The following is an 18,129-nucleotide window of genomic DNA, read 5'->3' as shown; positions in this document are numbered from 1 at the left end:
GAGGAGAGTGAAAAAGTTGACTTAAAACTCAACATTCAGAAAACTAAGATTATAGTACCTGGTCTTAGTACTTCATGGCAAATAGATGGGGAAACAACAGAAACAGAGAGACTTTATTTTTGGGGCTCCAGAATCACTACAGATGGTGACTGCAGCCATGAAATTAAAAGATGCTTGTTCCTTGGAAGAAAAGATATGACTAGCCTAGACAGTGTATTAAGACAGCATATTAAAAAGCAGAGACATTACTTTTCCAACAAATGTCTGTCAAGTCAAAGCTATGGTTTTTCCATTAGTCATATATGGTTGTGCGAGTTGGACTATAATGAAAGCTGAGCGCCAAAGAATTGATGCTTTTGAACCATGGTGTTGGAGAAGACTCTTGAGAGTCCCTTGGACTGCAAGGAGATCCAACCAGTCCATCCTAAAGGAAATCAGTCCTCAATATTCATTGGAAGGACTTATGCTGAAGCTGAAGCTCCAATACTTTGGCCACCTGATGTGAAGAACCAACTCATTAGAAAAGACCCTGATGCTGGGAATGATTGAAGGCGGGAGGAGAAGGGGATGACAGAAGATGAGATGATTGGGTGACATCACCGACTCGATGGACATGAGTTTGAGTAAGCTCCAGGAGTTGGTGATGGACAGGGAAGCCTGGCGTGCTGCAGTCCATGGAGTCACAAAGAGTTGGATGTGACTGAACTGATCTGAATTGATTCTTAAATAAAGCTCTTAACTGCTTTGTGTATATGTGAATATTGATTTACATACGTGCCTTTGAACCTAGGTACAAATATGTGTGAATGTGAAACTATTTTAGGGAAAGCCTGTTTTTTTTCTTAAATAAATAGTATCTTGGCCAACCATGTAACAAAAAATCTGTGGCACTAATCCAACAATTTGGAGCCATTTATAATGTGAACTATTCAGGGATAAACATAGTAACCACTTTACATTAAAAATTAATCTAGTGTGAGCCATGGTACTTTTTCATAGCATTCTTAATGTGATTAGAAATTCATGGTCTAAAAATATATCTATGTAAATTGGTAATATCTAGAAAATATCTCAGGTAGTAATAATTTAAACTACGTAATTTTTTTCCCTATGTTATTGGCACTTTAAAAATAAGTTTACACATATATAGCCAGACGGGGAGTGAGTGGGAGGCCTCTGGTTGATAAAATTATTCTCTTCTTTTATCCTAGTTATATTGGTGTTTTTACAGCCATGAATTTGGTACTGTCTGTTCTTCTGGTCTTACAGAGTAACCCTTTTGGGATTATACCTGATTTGCATTTCCTACTGAGTTAGATGTTAATACAGTAATTGCTAGGTAATAAAAAAGTTTAGCAATCTAATGGAATGGATTTCCTTTTTTTAACTCTTCTGATAGTCATTTGACAGTCACATTTTCACATCTCCCTTAGATTGTCTTTAAACCCAAGATTTTCTCATTTTGAATCCCACTACTATTAGGATAGTGGTGAAAACTTTAAGGGAGAAGTAACCCTGATATAAAATTGTATAAACCATAGAAGTACCCAAAGGGATCCAACAGTTCAGTAATTCGTCTTCTACTTAAGAAAGTTGCATGGGGCTCCTCTGCACCTCACTGTGTGAATGTCTGTCTTAGAGCACTCATCTTTGCATGTCTTATATTATGTTAATCATTTTGCTTCTAGCACTTAAATGGACAAGAACATTAATGATAATGACCATGTATCTTATTTCTCTGTAGGAGGTCTCTAGCAGAATATGTGAGCCATTGAAAGGAATCAGTGAATCTTTTTTTCTTGACATAGAATTCCTGTAGCATTTCAGGAATCCTTAACTCTGCCTTTGCTTATGCTCACAGCTTCCCATTTTCCAGAGATGAGTGTTATTTCAACAAGTGTGTTTACTTAGTCTTCTGTGGGAGGAGAGGAGGGAGGCTTAAGAGGGAGTGGATATATGTATAATGATGGCTGATTAGTCGTATGGCAGAAGCCAGCACAACATTGTAAAGTAATTTTCCTCCAACTAAAAAATAAATTAAAAAAAGAGAAAGTCTTCTGCACAACAGTTATTTCTCATATTAACCCAAAGTAAGTCTACCAGATTAATATTATTAATTAAAAAATAATTGAATGTGACTTCAGAAGGATTTTGGAGTTCTTTTAGATTTGTTTTTTCCCCGAGTTATATTTTGTCAAACACTAATTTAGTAAGGTTTATATATGTGTATATATTTTATGTAACAAAAAGACCTCTGTCACAAAATAAATTTGGAAATTCCAGGGTTGCAAGAAGATAACATTACTTTTCTTTCATTAGGATGTTAACATGAGCCAATGTGTTTAAAGAATTAGATATAATACATGTTTTCTGTTTTTTGTTTTTTGTTTTTTTTGGTAAATCTTTGATACCCGTGTTCTCAGAAACAGCTTGGGAAATGCTGTTGTAGACTAACCTTTAACAGGAAGGAAGCAGAGGATCAAGGAGGTTGTTTATGTCAGGGGTGACTAAGCTGCATCCAAGCATGGTGACTAATAATTGCTGTCTTTAGCTTGTTTCAGGGGAGTTGTTTTTTTTTTTTTTGAAATCACCTAACTAAACCTACTGTGCAGTAATGTTGGAGAGCAGGGAAGAGAGCTGACTTGGCTGAGCCGTGGTTTATAGGATAGCAGCAGATTTCCGTTGAAATCCTTTTTCCTTTCCCACCTCAAGTACAGCTAGCTGTTCTTACTCTTCTCAGCCAGAAGAAGCTTACTCAAAAAAAAAGGAGATGTTAAAAGAACAAAGGTTTGGGTGCTGAGATGCATGACACATTGTGATTATTATTTTTCTACTTGGTTAAAAGCACTCTTTTTGACCAGCTAATACATTGTACAAAACGGGTATCACTTTGCTTCTCTTTGGTTCATTTTTGGCTCTTCACATTGAGAAAGTGCCCTACTACTAGGTATGTATTAGGAATAAATTTGATAGCAGGAAAGCAATTACAAAGTCCCTGGAGGGCAGTTTAATAATTTTGGCTGGCAGTTGGACCTGGTAGTTTTCCTTTATATTTTTATTCAGTTACATAAAGGGGGACTTTTTGTTTTCGGTAAAACAGACCACTTAAGAAAATGCAGTGTTGGGTGTTCAGTTAGCATGACAGTTGAGGGAAGTGTTTACATTTTCTTCCTGCTTTCCTAGTAAGATGTATATGGATTTAGGAAATTCTGAAGTAGATATTAGTGTGAGGAGAATAAATTATCTTGTCACACCCGTCCCTAACTGATTACTATATTGCTTTGTAATGCATCAATGTAATGAACCTGGCACAGAGGAGGGCACCCAGTAACATTTCCAGAATTATTACTGTGTGTACTGGAATGTTAAGACATTTGTCTTTTGAGGTTCACTGGTTCAGACTCTTCATTTTATAGATAAAGAATTCAGGCCCAAAGAGATTCATTTTAATAGTTAATGTTTTTCTTCCAATGTCTCTGAAGCATCTCTGACTTGAACTGCTGCTGCTGCTAAGTCACTTCAGTCGTGTCCGACTCTGTGTGACCCCATAGACGGCAGCCCACCAGGCTCCCCATCCCTGGGATTCTCCAGGCAAGAACACTGGAGTGGGTTGCCATTTCCTTCTCCAGTGCATGAAAGTGAAAAGTAAAAGTGAAGTCGCTCAGTTGTGTCTGACTCTTCACAACCCCATGGACTGCAGCCTATCAGGCTCCTCCATCCATGGGATTTTCCAGGCAAGAATACTGGAGTGGGGTGCCATTGCCTTCTCCTGGAACTTATCAAATATATGTGTGTATTTACACAGTTTCATGAGAAATTTCCAGCATTGAAGTCAGTTACAGAATATATGTTAATAACATAAATTTGAATTTAGGCCTATTTCGTGAACATTAGAAGCCACGTACATGGGTGTGTGTGTCCTTACACGCGTGCTCAGTCACTCAGCCGACTTGTGTCCGACTCTTTACAATCCCATAGTTTGTAGCCCACCAGGCTCCTCTCTGCATGGCATTTTCCAGGCAAGAGTACTTGAGTGGGTTGCCATTTCTTCCTCTAGGGGATCTTCCTGACCCGAGGATGGAAGCCAAGTGTCCTGCATCTCTTGCATTGGCGGGTGGATTTTTTACTGCTGAGCCACCTGGGAAGCCCTCCAAGTATACTGATAACCTCTGCTAATTCATCTAGCCTCAGCATCCAACTTATTTCTACACTGATATAAGAGAAATTAAGTCATTCAGATGAATTTTATTTGCCTTGCAGTCTTAGTATATTCTTCATTTGACTTATTCAGAAAAATGCAGAAAGAATGGTGATTAATTCTTGCCTCAGAAGTAAGCCCCTCAGAACTGCCTGTGATTTTTATTACCATTTGTATCAGTGAGTACGGTTGCTATATTTGTAAGATCTTTAAGAATCTAGTCACATTTGGGATCTTCTTTTTTTTAAAGTGTACATAAACAAAGTTTATGTGCTATTTTATTGGGCCTTTTATAGAAATAGTCTTCAAATTCCGAACTCTATCTCCAGCTCAAAATCTTTAGGAACTTTTCATCCTTTACATTATAGACTCCAGACAGGAAGGAGGGAGGGGGTTCAGGATGGGGAACATGTGTATACCTGTGGCGGATTCATGTTGATGTATGGCAAAACCAATACAATATTGTAAAGTAATTAACCTCCAATTAAATAAATTTATATTTTAAAAAATTGACTATAAAGAGTGCCTAGCATCCAGCCTCTGTCTGTTAAACCTCATCTTTCTCTAACACCCCACGTACTATTGGTTGTTTTCTAGAGTGATGTCCATTAAAATATCACTTTGCTGGTGTTGTTCTCAGCAAAGAATATCTTCCCTCGCCTGTTGGAATCCAGTTCTTTGTTTAAAACCTAACATTAATGTAAAGCCTTGAACCAATTCATATAAGCAGAAGTAGTATTCCTTTTTTTGTGCACTCATTGGCATTTCCCCCCCTTTTTTTTGAGACATTTACACTTTGATTGTGTTATAGTTATTTGTGTATTGCTTGTTTTCAAAGTGGGGTGGTGATTTTTTAGGGGATGAAATCAGAATGTTATTTGCCACTCAGCAGCTGCTGAAAACTTGCCTGGAGATGGAACATAGGGGAGACAGGAGGAGGACTGTTTTCTGGTTTTTTTTTTTAGTTAATACAGCCATCCTCTATCGCAAAGCTAAATCACAATCAGCTGAAAGATTCTTTAAAAAACTTTTTTTTAATGAAATGAAATCACTGTATATATACATTACTATATATAAAATAAACAGCTAATGGGAAGTTGCTGTATAAAACAGGGAGCTCAATGTAGTGCTCTGACAACCTAGAGGGGTGGGGAGGAGGTTCAAGAGTGAGGGGACATAGATATGCTTGTGGCTGATTCATGTTATTTTGTGGCGAAAACCAACACAATATTGTAAAGCAATTATCCTCCAATTTAAAATAAATTTTAAAAAAGGTTATAGATTATGACAGTCTTCCTCATTCAGACTTAGTGAATCATCATCTTGGAAAAAGGGCCCATAAATATGTGTTTTAAAAATTCTGTTCCATAACCAGTTTTAGGAATATTGTATTTTAATATCTTCAGGTTGAGTTAGATTTAAATTTAGTTAAAAAACCTTTCTCCCTCATCTGTATCTTACGCGCTTCCTGTTGAGCAGTTGTCTTTGACATTTGGACAGGGTGAGCGTAATACCATAGGCAGAACCGCAAAAGCCTGGGAGTGGAATGTCAAGCCACTGACCAGTAGGATTGCTGTGTGGCATCTCTTCTTTCTCTGAAGCATTTACTTTTCTTCTCTCTGTATTTGCAGGACATTGCTCGACTCTTGCAAGAAAAGGAGTTACAGGAAGAGAAAAAGCGAAAGAAACACTTTCCGGAGTCTTCTGGAGTCAGTGCTTATGGTGATAGTTACTATTATGAAGATGGAGGTAACAATTCCTGTCTTTAGACTCAGTTGCAAGACACCCTTTAAATTTGTCTGTAAAGTGACTCTAGGGCCCATTTGGATTTGTGGTGAAATTTTATCTTATCTAATGAATCCATCTGTTCTTTAGATGGATGACTAGAGTCATTTTTATGGCTGTAAAATGTGAATATAGTTTAGCAAAATCTGACATGTGTTCTTTTGCACTGTTGCTACTTAGAATGTTATATTACATTCTAAGCACATAAACTAGGGTACGGAAAAATGGCAGAGGAGTCTCTGCCTCAAGGAAATCTGGGCAGTACTGTTTGAAGCCTCAAAGTAGCATAAATGATAAAGGAAGTACAGCATTTATGGATTACTGGATACCAGAGCTTTTTTCCCATGCCTCTCATCTTTCAAACCTTGGCCAATGGATCATCCTGCTGGTGACAAAATTGAATATTATGATTTTCTGTTGAGTGTTTGCTTTTGATGCTTCTTTGCTGTTTCTACCATATAGAAAGTTCTCTAGAGACCCCTTCTCTAGTGCTTGCTTCTGCAGTGTGGTGGTGATGTGCTGGTGGTAGCGCTTGTGGTAACGGTGATTCTTTATCTTAAAAGTGTGTTGGGAAATGAGTATTTGCAAGTATTATTTGCTTCTTTTTAAAGACATGTCAAAGGAAGGATATCTCATATAGTTTTAGTGTCAGCGTTTAACTGTAGTTCAGCTTGGAGACCATGTGCTATGCTGTACCTGGTCTCTCAGTCGCATCTGACTCTCTGTGACCCCATGAACTGTAGCCTGCCAGGCGCCTGGGGATTCTCCAGGCAAGAATACTATAGTGGGTCACCATGCCCTTCTCCAGGGGATCTTCCCAATCCAGGGATCAAACCCAGGTCTGCCGCACTGCAGGTGGATTTTTACCCTCTGAACCAACTTGGCTTCTGTGGTAGCTCAGTTGGAGACCATACTTAGGATACCAAATACCAACCAAATAACATCTAAAGGCAGCTTCTAGAGAGTAAAGATTTTAAGATGAGTAATCCCCAAGGCCCGTGAAACTTAATTGTCTGTTGCTTTTCTATAGTATCATAAAACGTAAGTAGGTATTTTTCTTTGGTGAGTAGAATGGAAAGTATGTGTATGTGGATAATAGGACTATTATAGTTGAGTCTTCCAGTCACATTGTTCCAAATCTTTCAAAATGAGTAGAGCTCAACTCTTAGTCAGCAGACTGATTCTCTACTTGTGGCTTGGTGTGTTCTTCCACACGTGAAATGCTCAACTCTTTTTTTGATAGCCATTTTCCTTATCCGGGTTTTTCTAATAAAATCATGTGATATATCATTCAAGAAGAAAAACTGCCAGTATTTTTCTCTACTAGAGATCAAAAGGTAAAGAGTTACTCATCAGCTTTAAAACCTTAAGAGATATGATCTGTTTTTTTTTTGTTTTTTTGCCAGAAGGCACGTTCATTGCAGATAAAAATATAACCATTCTAAACTTGAATCTAAAAACATTAGGTTGGTAAATAAGTACACTAAAGTACTGATTTTAGCAATCCTCTTTTAAAACCTTACAGTTACTTGAATTGGGAGTCAAACCTGGTGGTTTTGACCAGAGTATTGTCATTGTGATTTATCTCTGTAGACTGTGTTAACAATTCAGTAGATTTTCAGGGACACCTAAATTTTTAAAAAATTTGTATTTGGTGCTTTTGTAAAGTTACAGAGAATGCTGTATGTGCTTTTCTTGGAGTTGGGGCGGGGGCATTGGGAAAAGGATCTAGGGGTCTCCTGAATGTGTACTTGTAAAGTACTGTTGGAATTTCTCCTCAGTTGTGTTGTTGCTGGGAGATGATACGTTGCTGAACATGTGATCTTCGTTTCTATGCCTTTGAGTTAGACCGAGGTGAATTCCACAGAAACCACATTGTAGTCCAGCTGACATTTACAAAGCAGCTGTATGTTCTTTGCAGTGGTCCTTTCCCAACACATAAGGGATATTCTTGAATTGTACTTCTCTGCCTTTGCGTGCAATATAATTTTTGTCTGTCTTACATAATAATCACAGCGAATCATGTGGAAGTGGTCATTTTAACTTTAATTTTACTTAAACTTTAATAAATTAATCTTTAAAAAGTAATCATTTATAGATTTTCTACAAATTTGGAATTATCCAAAACCCCTGTCAGATTTATATCAACTGAAATTGTGTATCTTATTTATGAATCCATGTTTCTCTTTCAAAGCCACTCAGCTGTATGGCTGGCATATTAGAGATTTTTTTTTTAAGTCATTGTCTTTGGAGTCATTAGACCTTGATTCAAGTTACATCCCTTCCTTAGAAAAATAGTAATATTAAGGAAGTTATCCACTATAATCACTGTAATCCTTTTTCTCATTTGTAAAATGGAGATTCTAAAAATATATCCTTCACATGGATGTTGAAAAGATTAAACAATAGAATTTTTGTGAAGACTTATTAAACTTTAAAGTACTATTATTTGTATATATATTAATGTAAAGTGGACTTCCCTGGTGGCTCAGATGGTAAAGTGTCTGCCTGTAATGCGGGAGACCCAGGTTCGATCCCTGGGTTGGGAATATTCTCTGGAGAAGGAAATGGCAACCCATTGCAGTACTCTTGCCTGGAAAATCCCATGGATGGAGGAGCATGGTAGGCTACAGTCCATGGGGTCACAAAGAGTCGGACACGACTGAATGACTTCACATTTCACTTTAATGTAATATGTGTATTAAATAATATTTGGTCTGTTTAAACAAAAATCATTTTATTTTGAAAGACAAACATGGAAGAATACAAAATGTTTGCAAATATATGTGTATGTGTGTGTGTGTGTATATATATATACACATGCATACATATATATATGTATAGGTATATACATATGTATGTATTGCCTATAAGAAAGTTAATTATATTTGCCAAATAACTTGGTCTCAAGAAATATAGAAGTCTCAATCCTTAAATGGACAGGGTTTTAAAGGATTCAAACATTCCTCCATCCGTGTCTTCTTTTTTGCCCCAGGTTTAAAGATTTCACAAGTGATCACAATAAATATTTCTCCCTATCAACTCTATGAAAATGTAGTAATAGCCCAGTTCTAATTCTTGCAACACACTTCCCTAAAGTACAACTTTTAATATCTGTTAACATATTAAAAGAAGTAAAAATAAAACAATCATGACTTCGCAAGTCCATGTGAAAAACAAAACCTTTCTTTTCTCTGTTTGGGTTTTATAGGCAGGCTTCACTCCTGCAGTTTTCTGTGGGAACGTTGGTATTAACACTAAACCATTGTTTCCTCCTTGTGATCATCGTTTAAGTAGCTGGTCAGTATTACGTTAATTCACAGCAGTAGTAAATAGATTCTTTCTCAGTTGTCAAGATACACGTAAAATAATAGTTTGCGTAAAGCATACTTTTTTATTACAGAGAGAAATTGTTCTGTTTCACTTTTGCTTTATGTAAAAAATAAATTCTGTCGTAAATTATGAAGATAAATACCTCTACAGACTTTTTAGAAGACAGGTTTTAATTTAGACATTGTCTTTGAAGCAAATGTTCTTTTCTTCTGGAAAGCTCAGAAAGAAACCATTTAGAGTTTTGAGTGCAAGCTTTTTTGGCATCATTGATGCATTTAACACATATCCATATCTCCCCTTCCTGAATTCCCTCACTAGATTAACAATAACAAACATTAACAAAAGCAAAGAGCCCAAAACCAAACCAAACAAACAAGGAAACCCTGATAAATAAGGAAAGGTATAGTTGCAAGAGCTGCTTCAAATGCAGTTCAGCAAATGACTAATTCCAATGGGGAATCTTGGCTGTTTTAGCAATTTTCCATGGAATTAGGATTTCTTTTTGTTATTTCCCCATTATAGTAAAAATCTTTGGAAATGTTAAATATGCTCTTGGAATATGCGTTGTTAATTCATTTCCTTTGTTTTCATAGTGTGCTTGTTCCTAAAAAAGCCCTGACAACAAAGCACTGTGTATGTGCTGTTTCTCTAGTTTGTGTTAAACTTAGGAACTTGTATATTTAGCACTTGTTGTATTTCTATATACAGAATACAGTATCATAAAGTTTTTTGAAATGGGTTTGGGAATTGGCTTCTTTTTATGTATTCCGTTATGGCATCTATTTTTAATTATTTTCCTCTGCACAGCTTCAAGTAAGATTTGAAACAGAGTCATCCAAAGATAACAGGGTCATTTACTCACGTAAAATTCTCCTTTGCTCCCTCTTCTTCCACACTGAACTGTAATTTTTCTGGGGATGTTTGCTTTGGCCACCTAAGGGGAGAGGATGGAGGAATACAAAATCTGTGGATCATCTGTCTGAACCAAGTAGAAACTAGCAATATTCTGATCTAAATTCATTGTTATTTCCAATAAGAATATTTGAAAGTCTCTGACTGGAATCACAAAGTATAGTTCTTTTTCTATTACTGTCCTCCCCCACCATATACTAGTTCCAAATTGATTTTATAAATAGAATAGAACACTTAATGACTGGAATTTTTGTTATTGGCAAATATTAAAGCACTATGTTAATCCTTCCCTAATCATGATCAAGCTCTTCTTTCAGATTTATTTCATTTAATTTCATTTTAGTTTTATTACCTTTTTGGCTATGTACCTAGAATCCTTCATGTATGCACGGACCATTCTGGCAAATACTCATCCATTCATTTCAGTTTGTTAAACTGAAAAAATGGTCTTCTTCATTTTAAAGTATATTAAGCTGGAGGCCTGTCTCCATCCTGTAGTGAGTTCATACTCAATCATTAAGCTAACCTGCATTTGTTTTTCACGTTCCTCCACCTCGGCTCAGACCAGCCACGGTCAAGGAGGGCAAGGGAGTTGGGTTCAGGAAGCTCAAGGCCTTGTAGACTCCAGCATGAGGAAAAGACTGTGAAGCACAGGAGGGAGAGACCTAGACATCCCCAGGAGAACTTGGGAGGACTGGAAGAGCACTGTTCGTCAGAGAAACCTCCGTCATCTTCTAGCTCGGGTCAAGTGAGGGATGATCCCCAAGTTAACACTGAGCCCGAAAGAAAACGCTGTGGCCACGAGAGGCTCCGGAGACCTCCCCTCCCCAAGATCAGCGGTGAGGTGTTTCTGAGCACCAAATCGGATGACTGGGAGGCTCACTCTAGCCATCAAACTCGGAACTGGGAAAAACAGTTCAAACATCAAGACCAGCTCTCTCCCAAAACCTCACGGAAAGCGGGGCTTCCCTGCAAGGAAGCCGTTTATAGGAGGGACCATGGGCAAGGTGAGCACAGAGAGAGGAAATGCAGGCCCCGGACCCCTCCCTTCTCAGAGAGTGAGGAGCAGCTCCCGCTCCAAGACACAGGTAATGAAGGCCAGCCTGATCGGAAGTGCTGCTACCTTGTATATACATGCAAACAAATGTATCTGTTAAGCACCGTAGACAACATGGCCTTTCTCTCTGGTTTATGCTTATGGCTTTGAAATAAATCCTGGACCAGATATTATAAAAGGTATTTACTTAATCTCAAATCTCAAGAAGGAGAATATCTGTACCTTTTCCCTTCTGCTTTCTAAGAGAATACACACTCCTTGCAGGGTTCTTCCAGCCCCACAATTGCAGTGGAGGTACTCGTCCCAGGTACTATTTTTAAACTGCCAAGACCTTACATCAGAGATTCTGATACTAAAGCAGTGCTATTGAGTTTCTGATTTTGATTCCATGAACTCAGAAGGTCTAATGACACCACCTTCATAATATTTGCCTCCAAAGAAGACTTACAGGGCTGGAAGTACTGGATTTTCTTCACCTCATCTTTCTCATTTGTGAAGTAAGAGATGAGACAGACGGTCTTTTAAGATAGTGTTTTTCAAATAGTGAGCCTGTAGTGTGTTTTCGTCAGAATCAGCTGGGCTATCTCCTAAAAATGCAGATTTCTGGATATGTGTTATCAATCCCTTGAGTGCAGCCTGGCGACTCGGGCTTGTTTTACCAGGAGGTGATTCTTATGTACGTAGAGTTTGAAAACAGTTGTTTTGAGTTCCTTCCTGTGCTTTAACCAGCTTCAGCTCTACAGCTGGTGCTCTGAAGCACCAGTGTCAGCTAAGTTCTTGGTACTTACTTAGGAATGAGGTGAATGAGCCTCCAGTTTCTGGCATCCCTGAGGCCCTACTCTGAAGCCCGTCACTGACATAATAATGGTTCTCTCCATGCCTTTCTGGAAACTGCTGCTGTGATGTTTTTCCATATGGCTGTACCACTACAAGTCGTAGCACTGGCTGTCTGGTGTTTCAATTAGACCGTACTCATCTCCCTAGTTTTGTTTTGCTCTTATGGAATGTTTACAGAGACTCAGGGGTTATTGAGGGGAAAGTACCAAGGAGGGGACTCTTCTTACTTCCTTCCATTTACTGTTGCCCAGCCAACCTCTGCTTCTGGTTTGGAGAGTGGTTTCTAGGTTGCAGGTTCATGTTGATTCTTTTGGTTCCCCCTATCATTTTATCTCTTCCTGTCATGTTACTCCTTTAAGTTTTTAAAGGGCTTGGTGATCAAGAAAATGAAAATCCAGGTCAGCAAGTATCTATATGGCGCAAATCTTCTTGCCTCAGGCTTTATGTTCAGGGATAGATGCTTGGATCTGAGCCTCAAACAGTTCATGAGTCAAGCCACAAAGGTGGATATGTAAATAAGCAATTGCAAATTTGATACACTTTGAACAAAGAGCTCTGGGGCAATAGAGGAGAAAGTGATAAAATCTACCTGGAGTATGTTTTTAAAGTTACTTTATATCAGATTTAGAAAGACATTGGAGTCCAAAAAGTATCAGGGAGGAAGGGTGATTTCACCGACCTCTGTGTTTCTGATTTTGTGACTGCTACCTGCTAAGTGTGCTCTGAGGGCTGGTTAACCTCTATGGCTTTTTTAGTATGCTCAAGGGTATTTTAAACAGACTCAGAAAGGGTGGAAATAATATGAAAGAAACTCAGTGACTCACAAACCCTACTACTGGAGTTGTAGGCAAATGTTTTGTTCCTTTTAATTTAATAGCATAAGAGTTTTAAAAACAGTGTGACTAGGCAGTTAGTAAAATGGCAGCAACATAGCTGCTAGCGTCTGTCATCTTATTTTCAGCTTACTTTGCAGGTTTCACCTACAAAGACTTTGTTGGCATTTGATTTTGTGAGCCACCCACCACCCTAGAATAGGTCAGAAGATTACATTAAAATATAATCATGTACTGGTGTCTATTCTTGCTGTTGTAAAAGTTCTTAAAGTTGTTAGCATAGGCCAAAGTTTTGTTTAACCTAATAATGAAGAAAGCAGCAGGACAACAGAGAGCTAGTTCCAAGAGCACTGGTTTGTGGGACGATCCGTTGAAAAAGGAACACAGAAGAAAATTGCTAAATTAAATATATGATTGGCTAATTTTCTAAAGAGCAGTAAATCCATGCTACCTTTGAGGGTAACATTGCTATTGGGCTATTAGATTGAAACAGCTTATTAATTTTCTGCAGTTTAACTTCCAGCCTCTCAGAGCCATTAAACACCATTCTATGATATTTCCCAAGACTGGCTTCTTACAAAATATGCGTGAATGGTATCAGGATCCGTGTGTCATCATATTGGCTTATTCCATAGTTTGAGATAAGCTTATCTTGAATACCAGTGCTTTTAGCAGTTTTATTTTATCAAAATTTCTTTAAAGGTAAGCTTTCTTTGTTTATTAAGGGAGGTTCTTATTTTCTCAAACTGGAGAATGATGAACAGAAAAAGATAAGCAAGAATTTGATTAAAAAGTCATCGTGGAACTGTTGAAAATATGGCTTACCTGGTTTTTTGAAAGCTGGTTTCCAGATTATGTTTAGGTTACCAAAATGAAGACCACCGTTTTCTTAATTTCTTTGAATTAACTATATTTAATAACATTTAGAAGCATCTCTATTTTCTGTAATGACAGGCTTACAGTGTACTATCTGAAATTCCTTCATAGGTACTTAGAAAAGCTCTTTTCACCTTTGGTATGAAATATGCTGCAGTTAGTCCGCAGTCTTGTCAGTCTAGAAATCTAATATTCCAGGATGTAGAAATTTTCTGCTTAATGAGATCTACAAGTTCCAAACAGAGAGTTCAAATAAACTCTTCTCTCTCCCTCTAAATATTTAACCTAGGGAGAAATTACCTTAAAATTTAACAACATTTATTTTTATTGGGGTATATTTGACATATAAGTTTCAAGTGTATATTTGTATATGTTACAAAATTATCACCAGAATAAGTCTAGTTAACATCATCACCATACTTAATTACAACTATTTTCTTGTGATAAGAACTTTTAAGATATATTCTCTTAGCAACCTTTAGATGGACAGTATAATACAGTCTCCATACTGTACATTATATCCCCATGACTTATTTATTTAATAACTGGAATTTTGTATTTTATGACTTTCTGTACCCATTTTGTCTATCTTCCAATCCCTCCTCTGACAATCACAAATCTGTTCTCTGTATCTTTGGGCTCAGGATTTTTTGTTTTGTTGTTATGTTTTAGATTCCACGTATAAGTGAAGTTATATGTTATTTACCTTTCTCTCTATAGTCCAACTCTCACATCCATACATGACTACTGGAAAAACCAAAGCTTTGACCACACACACCTTTGTTGGCAAAGTGATGTCTCTGCTTTTTCATATGCTGTCTAAGTTGGTCATAACTTTTCTTCCAAGGACCAAGCATCTTCATCTTTTAATTTTATGGCTGAAGTCATCAACTGCAGTGATTTTGGAGCCCTAAGAAAAGAAAGTCTGTCACTGTTCCCATTGTTTCCCCATCTATTTGCCATGAAGTGATGGGACCAGAGGCCATGATCTTAATTTGATCAGATGTTGAGTTTTAAGCCAACATTTTCACTCTCCTTTTTCACTTTAATCGAGAGACTCTTTATTTCTTCTTCGCTTTCTGCCATAAGGGTGGTGTCATCTGTATATCTGAGGTTATTGATATAAATCCTGGCAATCTTGATTCCAGCTTGTGCTTCATCCAGTCCAGCATTTCTCATGATGTACTCTGCATATAAGTTAAATAAGCAGAGTGACAATATACAGCCTTGATGTATTTGGAACCAGTCTGTTTTTCCATGAGAGTTGGACTATAAAGAAACCTGAGGGCCAAAGAAGTGATGCTTTTGAACTGTGGTGTTGGAGAAGACTCTTGAGAGTCCCTTGGACTGCAAGGAGGTCCAACCAGTCCATCCTAAAGGAAATCAGTCCTGAATATTGGAAGGATTGATGCTGAAGCTGGTACTCCAATATTTGGTCACCTGATGTGAAGAGCTAACTCATTTGAAAAGACCCTGATGCTGGGAAGTATTGAAGGTGGGAGAAGAAGGGGATGACAGAGGATGAGATGGTTGGATGGCGTCATTGTCTCAATGGACATGAGTTTGAGTAAACTGCAGGAGTTGGTGATGGACAGGGAAGCATAGTGCAGTCCATGGGGTTGCAAAGAGTCAGACACGAATGAGTGACTGAACTGAACTGAATCTTTCTCTTTCTTACTTTACCTACCAAGGTGCCTTCAGGGTCCATTCCTGTGTTTGTAAATCAGTCAGTTCAGTTCAGTCACTCAGTCGTATCCGACTCTTTGCGACCCCATGAATCGCAGCACGCCAGGCCTCCTTGTCCATCACCAACTCCCAGAGTTCACTCAGACTCAGGTCTATTGGGTCAGCGATGCCATCCAGCCATCTCATCCTCTGTCGTCCCCTTCTCCTCCTGCCCCCAATCCCTGCTAGCATCAGAGTCTTTTCCAATGAGTCAACTCTTCACATGAGGTGGCCAAAGTACTGGAGTTTCAGCTTTATGGCAAGATTTAATTCTTTTTATGGCTGAATAATATTCCTCTGTGTGTGTATGCGTTTGTGTAAATCTCACATTTTCTTTATCCATTTATCCATCAATGGGCACTTAGGTTGTTTCATGTCTTGGCTATTGTAAATAATAATACAGTGAATACAGGGTGTACATATCTTTGAGTTTGTATTTTCATTTCCTTCAGATAAATTCCAAAAGTAGAATTACTGGATTGTATGGTGGTTCTAATTTTTTTTTTATTTTTATTTTTTTGAGAGACTTTTATACTGTTTTTCATAGTGGCTACACCAATTTACATTCTCACCAACGGTGCACAAAGATTTTCTTTTCTTCACATCCTTGCCAGCACTTGTTGCTTCTTGTCTTTTTGATAATAGTTATTCTAAAGGTGTGCCATATGATACCTCATTGTGGTTTTGATTTACGTTTCCCTGATGATACAGTGATGTTCAGCACCTTTTTGTACCCGTTGGCCGTCTGTGTGTCTCCTTTGAAAAAATGTCTGTTCAGATCCTCTGCCTATTTTTTAATCAGATTGTGTTTTTGCTATTGAGTTGTATGAGTTATTTATGTATTTTAGGTGTTAACCCCTTATCAAATATGTGATTAGTGAATGTTTTCTCCCATTCTTTTTTTCTTCCATGCCTTTTTGTTTTGTTGACGGTTTCCTTTGCTATGAAGAAGTTTTTTAGTTGGATGTAGTCCCACCTGCTCTTTTTACTTTTGTTGCATTTGATTTTCATGTTGAATCCAAAAAGTCATCTCTAAGAAAAACGTCAAGAAGCTCACTGCCTCTGTTTTCATCTAGGAGTTTTATTACTTTGGGTCGGATGTTCAAGTACTTAATCCATTTTGAGTTAATTTTTGTGTATGGTGTCAGTAGATGGTCAAGTTTCATTCTTTTGAATATGGCTGTCTAGTTTTCGTAGCGGTATTTACTGAAGAGACTTGTCCTTTCTCCATTGTGTATTCTTACCTTCTTTGCCATAAATCAATTGACCATATATCCATCTGGGTTCTCTGTTTTGCTCCATTGATCTGTGTATCATTCTCTCTCTCTCTTTTTTTTTTTTTTTTGGCTGCACAACTTGCAGGGTCTTTGTTCCCCAAGCAGGGATTGAACCCACACTCTCAGCAGTGAAAGCTCGGTGCCCTAACCACTGCAACCCCCCAGAATTCCCATGTGTCATTCTCTTTTTAGCTGCCAAGAAGTCATAGACTTAACACCCTTTCAAATCAATTAAGACTCTTCATTTTACCATTGCGTTTGAATGCCTTCCAAACATCCTTTACTGATATTAAAGCCAAATATTTTCTTAGTTAGTTTTATGATATAGAGTAGGAGGCACAGCCATAGAGAAAGTTTAGTTCTCAAAATGTGAGTGCATTTCCACTGTGTTTCTTTCACCAGATGGCTTACTTGAAGGAACAGGGTGTGATCTCCCCTTTGTCCTCAACTAGGCTTTGGACTGCTCTTGGAAGTGTCATTTTCCTGTAGATGGGCAGGAAGTGATATTGTTAGTCACTCAGTAGTATCTGACTCTTTGCGACCTCATAGATTGTGGCCCACCAGCCTCCTCTGTCTGTGGAATTCCCCAGGCAAGAATACTGGAGTGGATTGCCATGCGCTTCTCCAGGGGATCTTCCCTACCCAGGAATCGAACCCAAGTCTCCTTAGTTGCAGGCAGATTCTTTACCGTCTGAGATACCAGGAGGCTCTTTAGATGGGCATATGGTACAGAAATCTATTTTGTCCACTGACTTTTCCCAGTGCTCATCTAATTCTGTTATTTTTCCCTAAAATCTTCCTTTCTAGTTATGACCAAACTAATCATAATTCAAGGAGGTTTATCTACTCTTGGGAGTGAGTATGCCACTGTTTCCTGATTGAAACCCAGGAAGAAACCCAGGTTCACTAGTCTTCACTTGTGGTAAGGCACATGAGCCTGTGGCTTTTGGTTTTACCACAGTGCTGGATGTAAAGTTCTATAAGACGCTGCACCAGATAAGTAAACTCTTCATGTGCCCAGAATTTAGTTGTATTTTTTTCCTTTACTTTTTCCTCTTTTATTTAAAGCAAGTGAATCATGAAGTAAGGCATTTTGAAAAAATTATGTTCATGTACAGTTAATTTGATGGATATAATGCACTAGTAGTTCCAGAAGTGATACACCCAGTCCATCCTAAAGGAGACCAGTCTGGGTGTTCTTTGGAAGGACTGATGCTGAGGCTGAAACTCCAGTACTTTGGCCACCTCATACAAAGAGTTGACTCATTGGAAAAGACCCTGATGCTGGGAGGGATT

At 38.0% G+C, this 18,129-nt stretch overlaps 1 protein-coding gene and 1 non-coding gene across 3 annotated transcripts in view; both read left to right on the top strand.

The window, feature by feature from the left end:
• The window catches only part of CCDC50 (coiled-coil domain containing 50), a 77,926-nt gene that overhangs the window by 42,654 nt on the left and 17,143 nt on the right, over positions 1–18,129 (top strand). Inside the window, exons 5-6 of one of the 2 annotated variants that reach the window (XM_068977399.1) lie at positions 5,830–5,947; positions 10,792–11,316. In XM_068977399.1, the coding sequence (XP_068833500.1) occupies positions 5,830–5,947; positions 10,792–11,316 (643 nt within the window). The remainder of the gene's footprint in view (positions 1–5,829; positions 5,948–10,791; positions 11,317–18,129) is intronic. The other variant, XM_068977401.1, reaches the window with a different exon arrangement.
• TRNAY-GUA (transfer RNA tyrosine (anticodon GUA)) lies at positions 8,461–8,532 on the top strand. Its single transcript has one exon. It is a non-coding gene; the product is annotated as a tRNA-Tyr (tRNA).

The sequence above is a fragment of the Capricornis sumatraensis genome, chromosome 1, assembly GCF_032405125.1.
Source record: "Capricornis sumatraensis isolate serow.1 chromosome 1, serow.2, whole genome shotgun sequence".
NCBI classification, from domain to species: domain Eukaryota; kingdom Metazoa; phylum Chordata; class Mammalia; order Artiodactyla; family Bovidae; genus Capricornis; species Capricornis sumatraensis.
This window is presented reverse-complemented; position numbering and strand designations above follow the sequence as displayed.